The following is a 24115-nucleotide window of genomic DNA, read 5'->3' as shown; positions in this document are numbered from 1 at the left end:
TGTTAAGAGGGCCTTTAAGAGGCCCTCTTAACACAAGGTATCTTCTCCCAGGCGGTTAACAGCATAAGCTGAGATTTATTTATTTTTAAACTGACCCCAGAATAGTTGTTTTAAATGGATATTGTTGTTTTTATGCTGTTGGTGGTTTTAAATTTTTGTATATTTGTTTTTAATGTTAATTATTTTTAACTTTTGTAAACCGCCCAGAGAGCTTCGGCGATGGGGCGGTATATAAATGCAATTTATAAATAAATATAAATAATAAATAAGACCCCAATTGGAGCAGAGGAGGGGAAAACACACTTTCTGACGCCTCCAGAATGTCATGCCTCTACTTGAGGAGTCCTCCTCAGAGGAGGAGCTAGAGGTCACAGAAGCCCAGGTTGCCCCAGAAGCAGAAGCCCCAGACCAAAGACCACCATCAGACCCGCAGGAGCCTGAGCCCTCAGGGGAGGTAGTTGCAGGACCAACTCTGCCAGGAGATGCAGAGGCTGACGTTGCCTCAAGAGACAGGAGAGTAAGCCTCATGTGCGACAGAGTACTCGCCTGCAGAGAAGGTCTCCTCAGGAGTAGGGCTTTGAAAGGAGAGCTTTGATTACTGCAGCTGAACTCTGGGTGGGGTCCAACAGGCTTTGGGCTTAAAAGCCTGCATTTGGAATCAGCTGCCATTGGAACAGCTTTGGTCCATCCAGCCTTGTATCCTGAACCTTGCCTGATAGCCTGTTTACTGACTTTTTTAACTACCTTCCAACTCTGCCTCCAGACTGCGTAAAGTACTGACTGTTTATGGTGTTTTGACCTTTGCCTGTTAATGTGACTTTTCCAGTTATTGCCTGACCTTCTTGACTGATTGACTGCATGTGCTCTGACTTCGCCTTGGATTAATCGTTCCTCTGTATATACCTGATCTGCACCTAGAGCATCATGCAGCCCAAGCAGGATACAGAAACTGCACAATTTCCCCGGCCATGCTTACGAGAGGTCGGACATGTTGGATCCTGGATTGGATCTGGTTTTACACTGTTTCATAAGTGCCTGGAGGCATGAAGTAGTATGAAGAAACCAGAAAGAGTGTGTTTGCTAAATGCCAAGGCTACAGCTGGACAATTATTGAATAATTGCTGAAGATGGTTTCAATTAGTCAATTAAGTGACTCCATGATTGTACAGTTTTGCTTCATATAAATGCCTGTGTATTCTATCTTTCTCCATCCTTCCACTCCATCTGTAATGCTGTGTAAACTATGAACGTCTGTGAGTATGTATGATGCTGTAACTAAGTTATTCAACTGCCAGTAAAAGGCTTTGTTTTAACTAAACAAAGTATCCTGAGCCTTTTGTGTCTTTGCTGTCCTACACTGAGAGCCGCTGCTAATTTCTGCTTATCTCTAGCATAGAGAGTTTAACTTCCGACAGGGCATGGGTCTGCCCTTGTACTGGGACTGTCTGGTTGGGTCCATGAGAGCCAGATGCGGGTGTCCACTGTCCTCGTGGTCCCAACCAGATGCTCCCGACATCCCTAGTCATTGATAGCCCACTTCCTTACATAGCTTTTACGTGGTGGTAAATATGTCATGACCTTTGTTTAAAACAACAACACTGTGGTGAAATAAAATGGGTGTCACAAAAGAAAGGACACCAGAAACCCATATTCAGTTCAGATTTATACAGAGCTTTTTTAAAAGAAAAGGGGAGAAAAGAAAAGAAAATGCCTTTCTTAAATACGTGTCTTAAGCTTATTTCTAACTAGAAATGTTGCCAAGGTTCTCCTTCTCTGAACTCCTCCCCAGAGTTTAGAATTCGAAATTCTTGGTATTTGATACATTAGGAATCCTCTGCTGTTCCATTTACTTTTATTTTAGAAAACATTTGTAAAAACATTACCAATTTCCAGGTGCACAGCATTCAACTTCTCCTTTTCCTTCTCTAGAAGGGCCTGATCACCACGATACAGCACATTCTTTGTAGGCAGAAATTCCCAGGTTCAATCACTGTCATCTCAAATTAGGGCCACTTTACTAGGGTTGTTGCAACCACCTGGGTCTCTGAGACCAGTGGATCTCCCTCCCCACATCTGTCCCACCTCCAGACCAAGTCGAGCACCCTAGCTGCCTAAATTACACATTTCCACATTAATGGCAGCCGCCTTTGATGAGAAAGATGAAAGTGTGCAATTTTCAGAGCCTTGGGAAATCATACGTCTCCCCCCCACACCTTCCCCAATGGAGGCTTTAACGGCCCCATTGGCACAAGGGGAAAGACATGAATGTGCCAATCTCAGTTTTACCCTTGAGTCAACGGGGATTTTAAGGCCCCCATTGGGGCAGGGGGGGAAAGGGTGATTTCCCAAGGATCTGGAAATTGCACAATCCCCCCCCCCCCCCTGGTGCAAATGGCAGCCTCCATTAATGCTAAAAGGGGAAGTGCACAATTTTGGCAGTGGCTGTGGGCAGCTGCTGAGCACACAGTGAGCCAAGCCTCAGTGGAGGCTCACATGGCCCTGCGAGAAGGGGCAGGTGGCAGCTGCAGCAGCGTGGGCCCCCGCTGAGCCCCCACTGATGATTTTGCTGACCCCTACACTTTACTCAGCCCACAATCTAAGGCCTTTAAAGACATGCAGTACATACTCAGAGGGTGAATAGGAAATTTATTGAAGGAATTGAAAGCTGCAGCAAAAATACACATGCTTTAATTCCAGAATTAATTTTGGAAGGTCTCCTATTCAAATCAGAAACCAGGAAGAATGGAAAACCAAGCCAGAGAAATTGAAGGTGATGGTATTAACCTGGAAAGCGTAAAAATTTGGGGGGGAGCAATGTATCTGAAGAACTGTCTGCACTGAAGACCTAATGCCTGGGAGAAGAGAAAAGTCTTGACCTGGCACTGAGAAGATAACAATGTTGGCGCCTGGTGAGCCTTGTCAGGGAGATCATTCCATAATTGAGGGGCCACCACTGAAAAAGCTCTCTGCCTTGTTGCCATCTTCCGAGCTTCCCTTGGGGTAGGCACCCAGAGGAGGACCTTAGATGTTGATTGAGCATAGTGTACGGGTAGGTTCATGTCAGGAGAGGTGTTCCATCAGGTATTGTGGTCCCAAGCCATGTAATTTGCAACCTCCAGGCCTCAACATTCCAAATTATTTCATGATATTGTGTAGTCTAAATTAGATAATTTATATACTGTCTTATCGAATAAAAAGCCATCAAAACAGTATAGAACAATTTAAAACAAAATAAAAAATAACCCTGAGACAATGAAAAATGCAAACATTCAAAACAGGAAAAATAATACTGCAGGTGAACCCTAGGTGGGTTTCTGGTAGCTCTAGCAATATCAGCTCTGACTTGTAACTTCAGAGCTATTGGAAACAATGGGTTTTACACAAGGCTTTCATCCTGCGGTTGAGATTGGTTACTCATGGAAATTTCACAGCTTTATTTGCAACAGTGATAAAGACCTACTTAAAAATAGCAATTTGAATTTCAATGTGTAATGACAGACCTGTTTTCGTCCATGTACCCTGCAATCCTCTTTAGCAGCTGCATTGGGTTCCCATGTTATGCTCTACAAGGACCAACAAGAAAATCAGATAGAAAATCAGAAGGATTCCAAAAGAAAGCATGCCCAGGGACACGCTGTCTTCTGAATAGAAACTTACTGGAAGATTTCATCTCAGGGTTGCTAGCATGCAGCACATCTTATCTCTGCTTACTTTTGAGAGTAAGTACCAGACTAGACTAGTCTCTGGTGAGAGAAGGCACTCAGCCAGGGATTGGCACATCTCTGCCTTTGCTCTGACCAGAGTACGTTTTTGTAGGAAACCCTTGGGTTAGGCAATGGAGGAGGGGAGACATTCAAAGTGAGTGAGTGCAATGTCATGATCCTTTGGGAGAATGCCATTAATGCAATAAGGGAGGAAGGGTGCGATCCCGGAAGCCAGGGCAGACCCACATCTGAGCACTTGTGTAGGGTTTGCGAGTGAGCAAGTGTGGGTCCGTGCTTGTGCCTGGATGTATCTGACTGGGTCCTCAGGAGCCACTTAACTTAGGGTGACCATATGAAAAGGAGGACAGGGCGCATGTATCTTTTAACAGTTGCCTAGAAAAGGGAATTTCAGCAGGTGTCATTTGTATATATGGGGAACCTGGGGAAATTCCCTCTTCATCACAACTGTTAAAGCTGCAGGTGCCCTGCCCTCTTTTAAATCTGGTCACTCTAGTATAGCTCCTGCAGCTTTAACTGTTGTGTTGAAGAGAAACTTTCACCAGGTTCTCCATATATACAAATGACACCTGCTGAAATTCCCTTTTCTATGCAACTGTTAAAGATACAGGAGCCCTGTCCTCCTTTTCATATGGTCACCCTACCTTAGTATGAGATTGACAGAATGCTACTACTTACCTTGCTAAATTGAATTTCATCTCCATACGATTGGCCCAGATTGATAGCATAAACACGGTTCCTATAAACAAAGGAAACATGAGTACCAGGATTAACCCAGTTGCTTTTGCGTCAAACAAGTTATTTGTGCTCAGATAAACCATTTTCTATAGTGGTCGTTTGGGGGTGGGGGGGCTAGAAAAGGACAATATCCAAGAAGGTGTTCTTACTGGTGAGCTAAAAGTTATGTTTGGAGACTGTTAGGTTTGAAATAAGGTGGAGGTCAAATGGGATACAAGAAATTTGCAGGGGGTGGCAATTATGGCAGAGTCACTAAAAGGTTTGGGTTGTGTGGAGAAAAGTCAGAGACCATGCCCATAATTTTAAAAATCAATGCCCTTGTTCCCCCATTACATAGCAATATACTTGTCAGGTTTCAAATATTCTTGATGCACACATTGGACTTCCCCTCACCTCCTTGATGGTTATGTCTAGCAGGAGGAGATTGGGAAACTCCCCAGTTCACACCTTTTACTTCTAGCTTCCTAGGTTGTTGAAAGGTGCCAATGACCCATCTCTTTGAGTGTATGTGTTGGACAGGCCCTATCCCAAGTGTCAAAACAATGCCTGTAGTGGTGTGCCCAAGCACACATGGTCATAACTGAGGGGAGGATTCATCTTCCCTGTCAGCCACGGAGTTGTTTTCCTATGAAAGTAGGGATGTCCCACACAGGTAAATCTGGCCCCCTTGGGGTTTGATGGATTTTCCCCGAGCCCCCGGCTCACGTTAGTGACTCGAGCTGTGGACTTCCCATCTGAACCCATGGACATTGTGCATAAATGACCTCTTTGCCCTCTTGGCTCCTGGAGGGAATAGGAGCCATTTGTGCACAGCAAGGTTGCCACTTTGTGTAAATGGTTCCTTGTCCATCCCCGGGAGGGAGAAGGAGAGACTTTTTCACAAAAATCACGTCCCTGTGTGTAAATGGCTCCTTTCCCTTCTAGGCAGGGTGAATTTCTCCTTCTCCATCCCAGGGATGAAGAAGGATATATTCATGCATAGTGTGGCAATGGCAGAAGTCCAGGGACTATCTTGACTCACCCTGTGTTGAGTCGGGCCAGCTCATGAACATGAGAGGAGGATAGGGTGACCATATTTTCAATGGCTCCTCCTCTAGGGTGAACATATGAAAAGGAGGACAGAGCTCCTGTACCTTTAACAGTTGCATAGAAAAGGGAATTTCAGAAGGTGTCATTTGTATATATGGGGAACCTGGGGAAATTTCCTCTTCATCACAACAGTTAAAGCTGCAAGTGCCCTGCCCTCTTTTAAATCTGGTCACTCTAGTATAGCTCCTGCAGCTTTAACTGTTGTGAAGAAGAGAAACTTTCACCAGGTTCTCCATATATACAAATGACACCTGCTGAAATTCCCTTTTCTATGCAACTGTTAAAGATACAGGAGCCCTGTCCTCCTTTTCATATGGTCACCCTCGAGGAGGAGCCATCGAAAACATATCGAGTTCCACCTCCCCCACCCCACCCCAATGGAGTTGCTGAACATCATGGGTGAGCCTTTCTATTTGAAAGTATGGTTGAGATTTCTCTTTAAGATTATCCAATTTACGTTACTAAAAACTGAATCCTATGTATATTTAGACAGAAATAAAGTCCCACAACTGCCAGCATTTCTGAGCCAGCCATAGTGTAGGATTTTTTCTTCTTAAACATGCACAGGAGAGTAAAGTGCTTTGCTTCGTTCTTTATTTCTCAATCTATTTCTCAATCTCTAATCTCAATAAAGCTTCTGAATTTGGAACCAGTGGTGCAGGGATGTAGTACTGGTCTTTTTTTTAAATTTGCAATGTTCCTGATGTTGTTTGCCATTGCACACACGCCCCCTCCCTCCAAGAATCCCTTGTTCCCTGTGATATCTGCAATTCTCAGCTGAGGATTGCAGGTAACCATTTGCATGTGTGTGGGCAGATTTTCCCAGCAACAGTATGTTCCTTGTAATGTAAAGAATGGTGGTGGTAGTAGTGGCTTTGTCTTGAATGAACAATTTGGATCCAATAGCTTTACAAAAATCCTTCTCCTGGCCAATGAAAACTCATAGAACGGCTTTGTTGATATGGATCAACAATTCACAGTTTTGAGGGGTCTCATGTCCCCCTGCTCCTCCCATATGGTAGCATTGATTTGAAGTATGGAAGGCACCTAAGGAAAAGGAAGTAGGATCGGACAAAGGCAACTTAGAGGGACTATAAAGTAAAAAGGGAGTCAGGAACAGGCAACTGACCTAGCACCAACATAGAGAGTTCTGTCTGATGTCATGAGCAGCTGGATATCCAGTGTGTCCTTTCTGCTGGGACTTTTTCCTGGCCCTTTGCCCACAAATGCTGGGTAATGGTTTACATCTGGGAAAAGAGGAGAAACGGTTTCAAGAGAGGAAGTAGAGCCTTTTCATGAAGCCATGGCCTCATCTACACCAAGCGGGATATTGCACTATGGAAGTGGTATGAAAGCAGTATATAAAAGGCAGGAGCCACACCAAGTAGGATATAGTGGTATGAAAGCGGTATATGGGATATGTCAATGGCTCCCAACAGTAGCCAGTGCACTTTAATACTGCTGTAAAGCAGTGGTGTGGCTCCTGTCTTTTATATACCACTTTCATGCCGCTTTCATAGTGGAATATCCTGCTCGGTGTAGATGAGGCCCTAGTTAACATAACATTATGTTCTGTACCACCATTTGTGCTTTCTCTCCATGCCCCAAGGCTAAACTCTTGAAGTTGCAGAGTTTTGCTTGTAGTACCAGGCAAAGACCTTTTTAGTCTCCCAGGCCTTTAAAAAATAAACTGCTGGTTGCTTTATTTTTTAATATTGTTAATGCTGCATATGTCATCTTTCCTATCTCCTTTAAATACTGAATTTCTATCAAAACATTTCTGAAGTTTTTTTGTAAAAAAAAATTGATGTAACAGAATAATTGTAACTTTTTCTTGCTGCCACAGTTCTCTAATTTCCATAGCCAGTGGTGTATATTTTTCTGTCTTTTCGTCTTTTTTCCTGCAACATTTTTGTCATTAGGTATTGCTATGTCAATGAGATAGCTGTGTTTTTTCTTTTTTGTTTATGACTTATGTCTGGTCGATTGCAAAGTATTGTCTTGTCCCAGAATTGTTCTGCCCCAGCATAGTGTAGCGTGGCTTGACTTATTTCAGTGTGTCTGGAGCCTCTGAAACCATCTTTCTGGAGAGCACCTGCTGGTTGCATGATCCAGAAGGCCAGGTTCCGTGAGTGCATAGTTGTCCTTGACAGGAGGGGCTTACACTTGCTAGAGTAACGGGAACAGATGTGAAGAAGCAACAATCCTATATTCATTTATCTGGGAGTGAGCTTTACTGAAATCAATGGGGTTTGTTTCTGCCATCCTAGCCTTCCTACCCCCTCCCCAAAGCCTCCATTAGTCTGGCAAAAAAACCTGTCTAGCTTAAATGCAGAGCAAGCAGCACAACTTGCCTCCCACTTTACATTTATTTATTATTTATTTATTTAAAATATTTATATCCCACCCTATATCACTAAGATCTCAGGGTGGCGTACAGATAAAAACATACAGTATAAAACAATAAATATACACAGTTAAAACAAATTAAACCATGATCCAAGTTAAAACAATATATAATTTAAAAGCAATAGATGCAGTTAAAGAAGTTTAAACAATGTGCCAGTGAATTTAACCATCAAAGGCTTTGTTAAAAAGCCATGTTTTTACTTGGCGTCGAAATGAAATCAATGTTGGCGCCCATCGGGCCTCCAAGGGGAGGGCATTCCACAGTCGGGATGCCACCACAGAGAAAGCTCTCTCCCTTGTCCCATCATAACGTATATGTTGCATTGGTTTGATGCGGAGAAGGGCTCCTCCAACAGATCTAAGGTCTCAGGCAGGCATATATAAGGAGAGGCGCTCTCTCAAGTATCGAGGTCCCAAGCCGTTTAGGGCTTTAAACGTCATTACCAGCACCTTGAATTCCGACCGGAAGCATATAGGCAGCCAGTGCAGTTCCTTTAAGACCGGTGTTATGTGGGGTCTATAAGATGTACCCGCCAGCAGTCTAGCTGCTGCATTTTGCACTAGCTGCTTCTGTGTCGTCTTCAAGGGCAGCCCCATGTAGAGTGCATTGCAGTAGTCTAACCGGGAAGTTACCAGTGCATGCACTACTGTGGCTAGGTTGTCCCTGTCCAGGAAAGGCTGTAGCTGGCGGATGAGCCGAAGCTGACCCCAAGTACTCCGAGCCACAGAGTCCACCTGGGCCTCCAGTGACAATGATGGATCTAGGAGTACTCCCAAGCTACATACCTGCTCCTTCAGAAGGAGAGCCACCTCATCCAGAACAGGCTGCTTACCCAATTCCCGGACACGGGAACCACCAATCCACAGAGCTTCCGTCTTATCAGGATTCAGCTTCATTTGATCCTCACAAGTCTCTGAGTTTGGGGGCTTCTGAGTACCAAGGTGGATCAGATAGGATTGTGCCCTAAATAAATAATGCTTCTACTGCTGAATAATGCCCCCTCTGCAATAAAGGTGTCATCTAATTATTTTAAGGTTTTCTCCCTCATTGTATATTATATTATTAATGTAAAAACAAAAACAAAGTATCAGTAGATTTGTCTCCTTTGATGGTAATTTTCAGCCAAATAGAAGATTAACAAATATTACATTCAATCTACCGAGTTTACAGTAGACTTGGCAATGCTGTTTCCCTATTTCTCATACTTACACTCAGGTTTCACAAAAGTGATTGGGATAGAATCACTTGGGAGACAAGCCCCAAAGTGTAGGACTGTGAAGTATAGAAACACAACCTCTGCCCACATATTTCAACTGGGAGGTTTTATTTCTTCACTTCACCCTGTGAAATAAAAAGAAGAGCATAATGGATTCCTATCAAGTCATAGTTATCACTTATTTCATTTAAAATGTATGGTAGCCACTCTCCAGCCATGGCTTGCAGAAGGACTTACAGCCATAACACAGAAATCATGTACAATAAAAGCAATAGAGAGCAAACCAGCTGATCACAGTGGACAACATGAATCCATCATAAAAGTGCAGATGAAAGTAAAGGTTCTTGGCCAGTGGGGCTGTTTACACAACACACTAACCCACTCTCAGTGGTTGGGTGTGGGTTGTTGTTGAACCGTGGGATGTTTGTTGAACCATGGGTTGGTGTGTTGTCTGAACCAAGGGCATTTTCTGCATGGCAACTGTTACCCATTCATTGTGCCTTGTTAACCATCCTCAACAACTCAACAAATTAGGGGTTCTCAATGTTAGGGAAATTCCCCTAACCTGATAGGGAAGGAATGACTTTACAATCAGTCCAGACACAGAGACTCTTTATTTAACTATGCACACAGGAGAAAGCCCTTACCCCGTACAAACCGATGGCGAAAAACTCTCTGTCCATCATCCACATCAGCATACATTTATACTCATCAAAGTTGCTCTGATGAAGTCATACTTTTCCCTCCCTCCCATGACTGATCACAAGTCCCATACATGTTCTATAAACAGAAACCCATTCTTACATAAACAATGCCATATTTTGGCAGCCTATGACCAGTACAAAATGTTGCATTCTGTTCTTTGATAAGCACCTCAAAGAGAAATAAGAATTCCAGAGTATGCTTGACCCTTCAGAAATGCCTAGTCAGAAGGCTTTTGATGGTAAATAGATGGCACAATGCACCTCTAAGGCCTTTGCTAGACCTAAGTGTAAATCTGGGGGAGAGGAGGGGAGACCTTACGTTATGAATCTTGCTATCATTTACACGCGAGTCGCGTATCAGTCCGGGATAACCCCTGGTCTACCAAAGGCCTTAGTCTATGTTGCTTAGCCTGGTTCCTAAACACAAGCAGACGTGTTTGTGGAAAAGTAACACGTGGCCATGGCAGATAAGGAGCCAACAGGTCAAGATAGCCTTGAGGCTTTCTGTGCCTCTCTGTTTTTAGAGGCATGAAGGTGCGGGCTAGAGGTAGGGTGACCAACTGTCAGGATTTCCCCGGATTTGTCCTGGTTTTTGTTCTTTCCATGGTGTCAGGGGGGATTTTCTATAATTTTCAATAATGTCCTGGAATGATACACCTTCCTCTTTAAGGCTGCCATTAGCATGGCAGGAGGGAATGACATGCTTTCTTGAGGCACATCATTCCCCCACCCCGAGCTCCAATTGAGGTCTTAAAGGGGAAAGTGGGTCATTCGTGGACATTATAGAAAAGGCCCCAATTGGAGTGGATGGTGGTGGTGCAGACTGAAATCCTTTCCCCTCCTCCACTCCAATCGGGTTCTTTAAGGTGGCGGGGGAATAACGTACTTTCTGCAGGATGCAGAAAGCTGCTTCCCCACACGCACACTAGGTGTCCTCTTTTTTTGTTTCCCAAATATGGTCACCCTACTAGAAGGAAAGTGTCAGGAATGTGTTTGAGCAATTCATTCACATCAAATTGAGGGGCTTCAACGGGAGCATTTTCAGATTTCCTTGTCATCAAGGTGGCTTCTTAGAGAAAAATAACTCACACTGAGTGGTTAACAAGCCACCCTGTAGAAATTGTCCTGGTTTGAGACAACATGCTGGCTCACAGTTCAACAAACAAACAAAACAGAACAGAACAATCAAGAAATCCTCTGATGCGTTATAAATCTAGAGAATGACCTCTTGATGGAGCATAGTGAATGTATCCGAAGTATTTACCTTAAAAATATGGATTCATAAACTGGACAACCATAAAACCAATAATGCAAATTGCAGTAAAAGAAAGACAAAAGAAGCATGAATGGAACAGTCTGGAAGCAAAAACTTCACTCCCACATGCCGTATTCTGCATCCAGCTACCCGATTTTCTGTATTCAGCTGGATACTCCTTTGCATGATGCTTGAGAAGAGTAGACCCCAAAATATGATGGTTCCTTAGGTGAACACAATTGAAAGTTGTTTCTCTATATTTATATACTACAGTGAGTAAAACCAATGGTGTTTTCCATATTTCTACTTCCCCTTGGTATTCCTGCTGCATTTTGGTGGGATGTTGTAGATCAGCGGTTCTCTACCTGTGGGTTGTGACCCCTTTGGGGGTCGAACGACCCTTTCACAGGGGTCGCCTAAGACCATCGGAAAACACATATTTCCGATGGTCATTTATTTGTAATTAGAAATAAATATTTCACAATATATAATTACATATTGTTTTTGTAATTAATCATTATGCTTTAATTACGTTCAATTTGTAACAATGAAAATACATCCTGCATATCAGATATTTACATTACGATTCATAACAGTAGCAAAATTACAGTTATGAAGTAGCAACGAAAATAATTTTTTGGTTGGGGGTCACCACAACATGAGGAACTGTATTAAAGGGTCGCGGCATTAGGAAGGTTGAGAACCACTGTTGTAGATGCTTGCTTAAATCATAGATCCTATTAGTAAAGTTGGAGCACGGTTTGTATGTGCTTTAGTCAAATATGGAAAGGGGACACTTCCTTTAGAATAAATTAACAACGGATGCTAGTTGGTTTGGTGAGAAAGGCCATTCTGCTAATGCAGCATGGAGAGTAAGTGAAGCCTAATTTTGACTATAGTTCTTGGTTCTCCAGTAATAGTAATGCTAGCACTAGTCAAGATATTTCGGGAATATTTGAGTGAGCTGGAACTTACTCCCTGGTAAATGTGTATTGCAGGCTTTGTCTCTCATAAGGCTTGTCTACATGAGGCATTTATGTGTTCTTTAGACCATGTTGTGATCCTTTGTCAGGATTCCAAGTCCCCCTGCCATTACGAGACAATAAAGACGTCTTTGATGTAATCCACAGAACTTTATTCGAACAAAGCTTTGTGGATCACACAGCAGACATCTTTATTGTCTTATAATGGCAGGGGGGCTTGGAATCATGGCACCCTCCAGTTTTGCTTCTGTGTCTAACTAGCACTTTGGGCAAGATATTTTAGAGCAAGGAAAATTTGCCATTTAATCATGAAAATGAAAGGAACAGCTTTTTTCACTTGTGTATTTGCACCAGTTCACTATATCACAGTGCCACCTGCATGTTATATAGTTGAAAAGCAGGGAAGGAAATGCTGTTTGTGTAGTGGTCTGATATCAATTCTGTGATGAAACCAAAAGTAGGTATAGTGGATTAACAGGCAATTAACGACCTTGTGTAGGAAAGCTTTTATAGAGATTTACTCAATGGAAGTCATATTGGAGAAAGCAATTTAAGCTATAGTAGTATTGCACAGAGTTTTAAATGAGATGTTGCCTTATATCCAATGAAAAGCTATCAGGATACTGAGAGCACAATGGGTGTTTCTCCTTCTCTCACCCCGCCCCCCTGCAGCCCTCCATGAGGGTGTGCAGGAGGCTGTAGGATGGATTGAGAAATCTCCCCCTCCAAATTCTGCAGACAGGAGCAGTTCCATGATATCGGTTCCGCATCAATATGGTGTAAAGCTCACATGATATTTAACTTTTGAAACGTATGCCCATCTTGGTAAAACAGAAATAGATTGGTAACTCTATCGTTCTGGAGTTTGGATGCGAAGTTGTTGGATCAAGCAGAGAAAGCCACAATGTGCACCAGCATGCTTTCCAATTTGTTTACAAAATCAATCTATGAACAGTACTTACAATACCGATTACAGTTAATCAGCTCTTCCGGAAGGAGAATCACCCTGGCCAGGAGAAATTACCCTTCTTGGATGGTCTTCTTGACTCATGTAGGTCAGGTGTAAAAGCTTAAAAGAAGCTTAAAGGAAGTTATCTAATATTTATATCCCTTGGCTACGTAGCATTTTTTTAAAAATAATAATAATATCCTCACTTCCAAAAACTCTAACCAGTCATAAACCAAAAGAAAGGTTTCACCATGTTCCATGAATATTTTGGATGTGTGGTACAAAATGCATCCTGGACCACTAATCTTAACTCCCTGTTCCAGGAACCAAACATAGAAGGTACAAGCTATACCTAATAGTTGCCTTAGAAGAAAAATTGAACTTGACTTAGAAAAATGGGTACACCATGACCTAAGGCTAACACATTTGCCTCTGGATTTGGGCAGCTCTGATTTCAAAGTAAAGCTCAGCACTTGAAACTAAAACAATGCAAAATATGACTCTTCCTTCAACATTGTGACAAATGAAGAATGTGATGTTTCTTTGAGAGTTGAAAAGGGCTACTTCATGTCTTCTTCTCAGTATGGATGTTGTCAAATGCTAAGTTTATGTGGTTTAGATTGTGACTTTGCCTAACTCATAATGCTGACATGTAATATTAATTTAATCATTCCCATCACATGTTTTGTTACAGCTCACTTGGGCCCCATTCAGAAGACACCTTGAACCATGCCTTTAACCATGGTGGTTAAGCCAGAAAGCCTGTCTGTGTTCAGAAGACACTGCTTTAACCATACTAAATGAAGCAAAATGCTTTATTTACCATGAGAGAGAGTGAGAGAGCACTTCAATTGCGGTAAGTGGAGGCAAGAAATAACAAGACGACACATAGTATTGGGTTTAAACTGGGCCACATTGTTTAAGTGATCTGCAAAGGGGAGATCCAAGCCAAGTAGGACATCCTCAATCAGGCCACTTAGCAGGCCTGTTCCTCAATTGGGCAAGCCATTCACCACCCGTGGGTTGGCACTTCGCCACCCCACGGGCTTACCCCTTTTTGGGTAGGGAGACTTTCTGGTGTCACTCCAGCACAGGCCACATGGCTCTGAGTGAGTGAGGAGGGTTGGCCTCAAAGTTAACCCTTATCTCGCCAGCCAGGCCGCGGGGCTCAAAGATGGGAGCCTCAGGTATTACCCATTAACGGAACAGTGCCTGTGAATGCTCACCACCCCAGAACCTCTCTCAGGATGCCCTTACCGACCACCATGGGGTGCATCAAGCCACTTGCTTAGTCACACCCTCACCCCATCTAGCCACGCTTACTTTTCTCAGACCCCTCTGCAGATCACTCAAAGCAAATCATTCCCTGTGTCAGATAAATGAATCCCTGTCCTGCCTGCATAGCTCTCTCTGGGAGAGAAGACTCTGTGCTTAGTTATATCCCTCAAAATCTCAATAGAACCTGGGTAATATGTAAAACCAAATTATTATTACCACAGGCCGATGCTACCGAATAATGTGGAAATCAGTGATCACTTGTAGTATGATGGCCTTGTTTTCCAGGGCACCCCCAAGTGGTGCATTCTTTTCTTAAAATCAAGCATGACTGCATCACAATTTTGGGCCACTGCTCCAATAGTTACCAAAATACTCGCCTTATTACGAGTACATGCTCGCTCCAGTAATTCATGCTCTCTCTCCTGTACTGGCTATTTATTTATTTATTTATTTATTTAAAACATTTGTATCCCACCCTATATCATTAGGATCTCAGTGCAGCTAGAGATCAGCAGGATCTTCTTGCAGTTTGGGACCACCACCGAAGTGGGTAAATGCCATCTTCGCAGTTCGCTGTGGGAATCCAGCCAGACCACTTACTTGCCATCTCAGGCCGATGCTTGCAAGTCTCCTGTAAAACTGCATGAGCCTGTAACTCTCAGGCTTCTCCTTCTACTATGGACTGTTGGCTCATGCACTGCCTGCCGTACTACTGCATGTTGGCCAGCCAACTCGTCTGCATCTTTGTTGATTGGAGAGACAAGAGCTCCTATAACTTTCCAAGGATGACTGGGTATGCACAAAATTATATGGCATGCATTCAATTAACAGGTTGCACTCAGTTCAGTTCAAAGCCAAACACAGTGGCAAAGAGGCTGCCCCTCTGTTACAAGGCCAACTTTCCATTGCCAGCAATGATGTTTAGTTAAGTCCACCTTGACAGAATGAGGAGTGGGTGAAGGCTCCATATGTCATACTAAGTACAGACACATTCTAATACTTTTACAGGGCAGGATTGTGCAAATGTGGTGGCAATTCATAATCATGAGTCATTACCCCATTAGTTGATCTTAAGCAAAATGAAATAAGGAATGCAACCTGGGGGACATAACATCTCAAACCAAAGGGGTCCTGAGCAGGCATGTGAACATTGGCTGATACCTCACATTTGGGAATACCAATGCCCCCAGTAATGGTGACATGACAGTGGCCTAGCACAACTTGCCTTCAGCAGATGGTTGCACCTCACAGACACCTAACACTAGACTCCACATCAGGAGGGGTGTGTGGAGTGGCGACCTGAAAATAATTTGTTGGGAAATCAGGGTCCCTGCCCTGCCGTGCCATAATTTTGTGTTCACCTGAAATATCGTGGGCTCTGTTAACTAGGAACCCCCCAACCTAGAATCTTTTTCAAACATATGCCAAAGTTTTGTGCTAGTTTTGTGCCATTTTGTGCCGCAAACCCCAAGTTTTGTGCTACCACCCACAGCTGTGTATTGATACTTCAAGTGCGGTTTCATAGTCAACACACACAAAAATCAATTTTGTCATAGAACCTCCAAACCGGTGCCAAAGTTTTGTGCTAGTTTTGTGCCGCAAACTCTGAGTTTTGTGCCACCCCAGGAAGCCCAGAAAAGACATACCCTTCATTGTCAGATCCACCCGAAAGCAATGCCAAAGTTGAATGATGAGTGTACAAAAATACCTTGTGCAAAAAATCTCTGTGTTACTTAAGATTTTATGCCATACTAGATCTGCTTCACAGGTTGCACTCCCATTTTCTCTCCCTCCTGCGATACATTCCTAGTTTACAACAGTACTTGAGGAGTTGCTGTTTTAGAGCAGTAATCCATACAGTTCTCCACATCCAGCTGTAAGTTAGGGGAGGGCAACTTCAGGAAGTCCATGGGCCACCTCCACCTCCATGTATCCCCCTATGGGAGTCACTCCTACCATCACCACCACACTGTGTTACCAGGAAAAAAATTACTGTATCTCTTTGTCTCTCTATATTTCAACTCACTACTGCTGTAAGGGGATATACAACGGGTGGGTGTTGCATGTACTGGAAAATAGGATTTGTCTCAACATTTCATCCATAATACTATTTTTCTTTTATACAGTTATTGAAATAATGCCAAGACCACACACCTTCCCCATTTCTGTAGTGATGCCTCTCCTTGCTGAAGAAAGGAGTGCAACAGTGCTGAGCAATGGTAAAATTTCAGGGAAAAACAATGAAGTGTGGACAAGACTGAATGCTAGACTCGCAGAGAAGAAGTTCAACATTTCTGCACTTCATATGTACACTGTAGCCCTTGAAGATCACTATGACGTCCACCGGATCTTGGGACAAAATGTAACCCAAGATGGTTCTAACATGGAAACGCAAGATCGCTCATGGACAGTGTCCACAGATCAGACAGAACAAAACTCTGTTGGCAGCTTAATGAAGGAAGTAATGATCAAGAGTACAGCTGCAGTGAAGAGCACAATGTTCATGATACTATACAGCTCAAAGATTTCACAATTCCTTTTTCTAAAGAAGAGTGGACAATGATTTCACCAGAACTGGTGACATACAAGAAGAGGAAAAGAAAGCATCTTCGCACCTACATTATGCTGAAATGTAACATGTGGACTCATCATATACACAATCATGTATGGTCTCACTTAAAACTCCCATGTAAACTCAGGAATACTGGGGGGAAAGTCAAAGTTTGTGGCACAAAATGGCACAAAGTAGCGTTTTTATGAGCTCAAGTCCCCGCCCAGCCTGGTGGCATCATCTGCAGCCACCAAATGGCTGGCCTCCACGTCTCTCATCTCGGCCCCACCCACAACAGCCATTCCATGCCCAGGCTGTGCTGGGTGTAGCAGGATGGCATTTGTGCTCATAATTGCCAGCCCAGTTTTGAAGTTAGTGCTGCCCATCATCACCAAGGTCAGATCTACACCAAGCAGGAAAGCAGTATATAAGAGGCAGGAGCCACACTACTGCTTTATACCGGTTTTGAAGTGCACTGACAACTGTTGGGCCCCATTGACACATACCATATACCAGTTTCACACCACTTACATAGTGCTATATCTTATATGTGTGTGTGAAATGTTGTTAGATCAATGTTCTTTCACTCAAGGATGAAATCCAAACAGCCCCTAAGCACGACTCCACAATTCCAGCCACAGAGGGTTCAAAAGTGCTTTATTGATTAGTAATCAAGGCCTGGTCTCTTCAAATGGAGCAATCAGACAGCCGAAACAGGGGACTCAACACAGCATTTGAGCCTGCAAGGGGTAGGGCCCAGTAGCAGCATAAACCAATCAGAACATAACACTGGGGCATAGCTAATTTTGCTAAACAATCTCCTTTGTTTTATAAACAATCCCTTTGCCTTACATTAAGCTAACTTTGACACAGGAATACTGGAGCCAAAGCTCTTGTTTATGTTAGATAAGACAGATGCAAGGATGCACTCAAGGAGATATTCTCATGTACATGACATTTTGGGCTACTTCACAGCTTCCTTTTAAAAATGGAGGCACCTCTGCTAACAATGTGACACACACATTTCACACACACATGCACACACATTTCATATGCATGTATTGAAACTTACACATTCAGATCTACATAGCTTTTTCATGTTCTTTTTATGGTTTTGCTTTGTTGAAATTTTATACTAAAAACAATTTCAAAATTAATTACCAAGGGCACAATCCTATGGCTAATAGATGCTGTCCAGAAGGCCACAGGATTTTTTGGTCTCTGGGAACTGAGGTCAAAGCTAGTGATCTGACCTTGTTCCCAGAAACTGCTCCACCTGCCCTCTCCCCTCCACCTCATAGTTGGTGAAGTTCACTCTGAACCAGCTACTTCTCAGCACTCAGAAACGGAGCATGGAGAGGGTGAAACGACAGCATGTTTGGGGGTGGGAAGCTTCTTTTCAGGTCTCTGTCCTCCTTCCTTCCCCTTTCCTGAACCCACAGCTAGACACTCAAAATTGAGCACCTAGTGAAAACAGCAGGATGGCTGGAGCATGAAGGAGATGAAGCAGGTAGAACTGAAGCACTTGGAAAATGAAGCTTGGTTACTTAATCATCCTTTGTTTCCATGTTAGTATCTGCTTTTTGTCTTGCCTAATTGTAACAAATTCCAACCAGCTGTGAAGTTGTTGAGGATGTTTTTAACAAGGAAGATGCTGACAAGGGTGTATGTGTGATACTGAGTGCACAGCATGGCACAATAAAGAAAGCTACACACATATTAGCTAGGGTGACCATATGAAAAGGAGAAACCGCATTCATATCACAATATCCTGCTTGGTGTAGATGAGCCCCAAGTATATGTTACCAAAACCTCTCCTCATCTAACTTAGCTTGATCTAACCATTACACTTTCCTGTGGATTTATCTGGAGATTCATCTGTGGGGGTTTTTGGAAATAGCTTTGAGAATTTGATGGGCTACTGTTCCCAGAAAACAAACAAAAATCACTAACCCTGTTTGTAGTTTCTAACCCCTCTGGACACCTGTCTGAATAGAGGCTAATGAACATTAGTGGTACACAATGTTGCCTTTCCACGTTCACAAAGGCCTCATCTACACCATGAAAGGATATTGCACTGTGAAAGTGGTATATAAAAGGCAGGAGCCACACTACTGCTTTATAGTGGTATTGAAATACACTGACAACTGTTGGGGCCCATTGACATTACAGCGGACACGATAGTGTCTGCTGTAGTTAAGGACGATCAGTGAAATGAACATTCCACCATGTTAAATGTAGTTAGCGGGGGGAGGGTCAACCTAGCAATCTAAAATGAAAAATATTCCAGCAATCTTTCTGAAACGCAGTACTGCCAGAAAGAAATGCTGGCTTTACATTCCCTGCGCGTTTCAGGGAGATTCCTGTAATATTGGGGTCTGGGTGGGAGTTTAAAGCAGAAAAGGGTGGAAAAGTATATCTGTCACGATCTGCTTTCTTTTACTTCCGGGTTGGCGACGGGTTTTTTGCGCACTTATAGCGCAAAAGGGGAAGATTCCCTCTACAATCCATTACTTGGATTGCATTCCCCTATCCATCCCATTGATGGAATGGCCTTTCTTTTTTCGAAAGACCGTTCCATCAATTTTTTATTATTATTTTAAAATCCTAATGTTTCTCTATGGGGAATCTGATAAGCTCACGCATGTGCGTGAGCATCAGAATCCCCGGAGGGAAGCGGAGAGCAGGGAAAGCGCGGCCGGCGCTCATCCCCGATGGGTCAGGTAAGTGGGGTTAGGAGGCTTCCCTGGGACCAGGCGTAGCAGTGGGAGAAACCAGGGGGGAAGTTGCTCCCCACCCCCCGGCTTCACCTTGTCCGTCGGCGGCTGACCCGGGTTTCAATTGAGCGCCCGGTTCCACCCGAAAGTTCCACGCCTTCTGAGTGAAGGCGGGGGCTGAATTGATTAAAACCCAGGCCTGCCTCCGAAGGTTTCAATTGAGCCCCCAGCTTCGGATGGAGCCGGGCGCTCAATTGAAACCCAGGCCTGCCATGGGGGGAGTTTTCTTGGCCTCCGCCGCTGCCAACCGCGGCAGCGGCAGAGACCCGTACCGTGGGGGTGGGGGAATTTCCTATGATCTTCTCTAGAAATTGACTGGCCATACCTCCTCTGTTTTCTTCTTTCTCACAAACTTATTACCACCACTTAAGAGAATTCTCCTATGGCTATAAATATTTGAGATGTATTCCCATTTTATCTTTTGCTTGTATATGACATTCTCACTTAGATTTCTAATTTGATTGTTGCTTGCCACTGTGTGTCTGCGTGTGTGTGTGTGTGTGTGTGTGTGTGTGTGTGTGTGTGTGTGTGTGTGTAGAGCAGTCTGCGACCGTATTGTCCATATTTCAGTCTTCTGATGTGGAGTCCAATCTTAGGGGCAAATTGCATATTTTTGCTACAATGCAAATATACATGTATTGGTGCATGGGGGTGGGAGAGGAGAGAAACCTATCAAAATCTACAGTTTAAGGAAATCTAAAAATATCAAAAATAGTGTGCAAAGTTCTCCAGAATTCTTCATCAGGCTATGCAGCACAAAAAGCAGGGCATGAGTGTGGGGGGGCTAATGAGGACAACAAGAAAAAGAAAAGAAGAAGAAGGGGGGAAAGCAATATATTGTGTCCATGACATCTGCATTTCAGACACAGTGTCAAAATAAAAATGGCAAATGTAACACTACTAATTGTTCCAAGTATCAGGTTATACTTAGGATTCTGGGAGCTCATCTACACCAAGCAGGATATAACACTATGAAAGTGGTATGAAAGCGGTATATGGTATTTGTCATGGGACCCAACAGTTGTCAGAGCACTTCAATACCACTATAAAGCAGTAATGTGGCTCCTGCCTTTTATATACCGCTTTCATACTGCTTTCATAGTGGAATATCCTGCTTGGTGTAGATGAGCCTTGGGACAAAGAAGCAATGGTTGAGCCCCATTTCACCCATAAAGGAAGCAGAGAGCAGAAGTGAAGATAAACTTGACAGGGTTTACATTAGCAGAGCTCCAACTTGAGAGCCTGCTAGCATCCTTAGATTTCCCATCTGGACTGCTAGCCTTCTTGGATTTTTCCAGGAACACTATCTGGAATCCCTGTTGTTATCTCCTGTCTCAGGAGATAACAACAGGGGTGTGAATACTGAGGGAAATGGCCAGTGTTGGAGGAGCATCCTCTCTTCCCAGTGCTGGGGAAGTCTGCAATCACCCCATAAGGGTGATGCATCTCATGGGGATGGTTACAGAAAAGGTTTGCAACATGGCTGTTGTTTTGCTAAGCATGGTTTATTATCTTCACCTCCACTGTTCAACTGGCCATGATGCAGAAAGATTCCTGATATGTCTCAAAGGACTTGAACAAAAACCCAAAGGACTTTTTAATTTGGCCTTTTCTTTTTATCCAGATTACAAATTTCTGATGAAATTTGAAATAACACAATAGGAAAGGACAAGTCCTGAGCAGCAATGAAAGGTACATATGAAAACCTTTTAATGTCACACAAACCTTGTTCTAATTATTATGCAGTGTGAATATATTTGCACCTCTCTCATCCTCAAAGAGCTCAAACTGTAGTATGTGTGGTTTCCTATTAATCTCCAGTTGAATTACTATGCCAGCCCAAACATGCTTACCTATGGAGAGGAAATCAATTCAAGTGATCTTGTGATTCAATATGACAATGCCTTCCTTTTCTTAGAATTGAGAAAAGGCACTACAAAATGTCGGAAGACAAGATTTTAAAGACTTCATATGCACCTTGCGCATTTGCTAGCTGCTTTCCTCAGACCATCCTTCACTTGTTTGTTTCTCAGACTGTATATGAAGGGATTGATTAGAGGTGTCAGGATGGTATAAAATACAGAGAACACCTTATTCATCTCTCTCAGTTCATTGGTATCCGGCAAAAGGTACACAATGATGAGGGTTCCATAGAAAATAGTCACCACAATGAGATGAGACGAGCAGGTAGAGAAGGCCTTCTGCCTCCCTGCGGCTGATGGGATTCTGAGAATGGCAGTGATGATGTATCCATATGATGTTATGGTTAAAATGAATGGTGGCAAGGTGCAGAGGGAGGTAAAACTAGCAGATATGAGTTGGACTTGACGCCCACCACTGCAGGCCAGTTTGATCATCGGAATGAAGTCACAAAAGAAATGATCAATGACATTGTGGCCACAGAAGGTTAACTGCAAAATAAAACATAGCAATGTAATGTCTAGCACAAAACTACTAAGCCATGATCCAGCCACCAGTTGGAGACAAACCTTGACATTCATAAGAATTGAGTAATGCAGGGGGTTGCATATTGCCACATAGCGATCGTAAGACATTGCTGCCAGCAGATAGCATTCTGTTGCTCCTAGGAAACCAAAAGTGCACAATTGCACAATGCAGCCATGAACAGAAACACTTTGTTTGTCAGTCACAAAACTGGCTAACATTCTGGGGATGATGGTTGAGCTGTAGCAGGTTTCCAAGAATGATAGATTGCCCAGGAAGAAATACATTGGAGTGTGTAGGTGCTGATCGGTCACAACTAGTGCAATAATGAGGAGGTTCCCAGCCATAGTCATGATATAGATAATGAGAAACAACCCAAAGAGAAGGACCTGAGGCTCCTGGTGCTCTCCAAACCCTAGAAGGACGAATTCTGTAATAATGGTTTCATTTCTCCAGTCTACTTTCTGCATTGTTTCCATCTGTTGGAATAAGAATGTGTAAGATCACGAATAAGTATTCTGGTTCCACTCCAGTAGTTGTTACCTCTGACACAGTGGAATTTTACCCCAGATTCATGCCTACCTGTGTATCCAAGATGAGATTAATGGGGTGGGGGGGAATTAGGTGGTTAACAAATGCTCTCACCTTTGTGTCTCACCATTCCTGAATATTTTGGGTGGGGCAAGAGCAGTAGATAGTCTTCAAGTGCTGTGATCAGGAGCGATGAATATTTTACATTACAGAAGTACATTCTTTTTTAAAAGCCTATAAAAAGCCTTTCCCAGCCTTCTGTCCTCTAGATATTTTGAACTACTGCTCTGATCAGCCAGAGCAAACCTGATCTATGGCCAGGGATGATGGAAATTATAACCCAAACATCTGGAGGACATCTGCCAAGAGCTTCTCTGATATGGAATTCAGCCCTCAGGCTGAAATAAGTTCAACACATCTGACCTGTTGTCCTTTCTACTATGCCAGTATTATTTATTTATTTATTTCATTTATATACCGCCCAATAGCCGAAGCTCTCGGGGCGGTTCACAAAAATTAAAACCATGAAGAGCATAATAAAACAACCAACAATTTAAAAACACAAATACAAAATACACTATAAAAAGCATGACCAGGATAAAACCACACAGCAAAAATTGATATAGGTTAAAATATGAGATTAAAACAGCAGAGTTTAAATTTAAGTTAAATTAGTAATAGATGCACTAGAAAGCACTATAAGCTAAAATTAATAAAGGAGCTCAATCTTTGCACCACAATCAGCTAAAGTGCTTCACTGATGATCCACAGATTGCTTACTCTGGTGTAATTTCATTGACATCTATGGAACTACACCAGACTAAGTGGTTTGCAATACTTACACAAGCCTATCATATAAAAGACGTCAGTGCATTTGCAAGCCCAGCAAATAGAATAGTCATTATATCCTCTTCCTCTCCAATTTCACAAGATAGAAACCTGGTTACAAGCCTTCCTTGATCTTCTTTTCCTCTAGAACAGCATCATCTATCATAGCATAATACATGTTCCAAACACATTTACAGTGTGATTGATGACACAAACTTCAAAACCATAAAATCATCCATGCAATGGTGTCCTCCTCATCTTCTTCTTCTGCACAGGCAAAGTCCTGCACCCCTGCAGAGATCATCTTTTATTTTTGTCAGGGGATGCGAAGCAACAAATACAAAATTTTTGTGAACCGCCCAGGGAGCTTCAGCTATCGGGCAGTATAAAAATGCAATAAATAAATAAATAAATAAATAAAAGGACAAAAAAAATACATCAATACATTAATTCTCACCTAAAATCCAAGGCAGTCAAAAACTTCAAATGCTCATGTCTGTTTTCTGAGTTTTAGTCTGGAACATTCTAGGATTAAAAACAAGTGTGCAGGGCCTTTTTGATTTCTAATCTAGTTCAAACTCTTAAAGTGTGCTGTGAAACTGCTTAAGAAGAAAAGCAGAAGCAGCAGACATTCAAATC

General features: G+C 42.9%; 2 protein-coding genes across 2 annotated transcripts in view; both read right to left on the bottom strand.

Moving 5' to 3' along the window:
• Positions 1–9877, bottom strand: part of LOC134406688 (semaphorin-6A-like) — a 34540-nt gene extending 24663 nt beyond the window's left edge. The window contains exons 1-4 of the mRNA XM_063138203.1: positions 9823–9877; positions 6679–6796; positions 4401–4461; positions 3501–3563 (exon numbers count right to left, since the gene is read on the bottom strand). Coding sequence (XP_062994273.1) covers positions 3501–3563; positions 4401–4461; positions 6679–6796; positions 9823–9877 — 297 coding nt within the window. The remainder of the gene's footprint in view (positions 1–3500; positions 3564–4400; positions 4462–6678; positions 6797–9822) is intronic.
• An 11762-nt stretch (positions 9878–21639) lies between these two features.
• On the bottom strand, positions 21640–22587 carry LOC134406686 (olfactory receptor 11A1-like). Its single transcript, XM_063138202.1, has one exon. It carries the CDS (start codon positions 22585–22587, stop codon positions 21640–21642), a length of 948 nt encoding a protein of 315 aa, XP_062994272.1.
• Positions 22588–24115: the final 1528 nt, after the last annotated feature.

Source organism: Elgaria multicarinata, chromosome 11, assembly GCF_023053635.1.
Source record: "Elgaria multicarinata webbii isolate HBS135686 ecotype San Diego chromosome 11, rElgMul1.1.pri, whole genome shotgun sequence".
NCBI classification, from domain to species: domain Eukaryota; kingdom Metazoa; phylum Chordata; class Lepidosauria; order Squamata; family Anguidae; genus Elgaria; species Elgaria multicarinata.
Note: the sequence above shows the minus strand (reverse complement) of the source record. Positions and strands in the feature narration are given on the sequence as shown.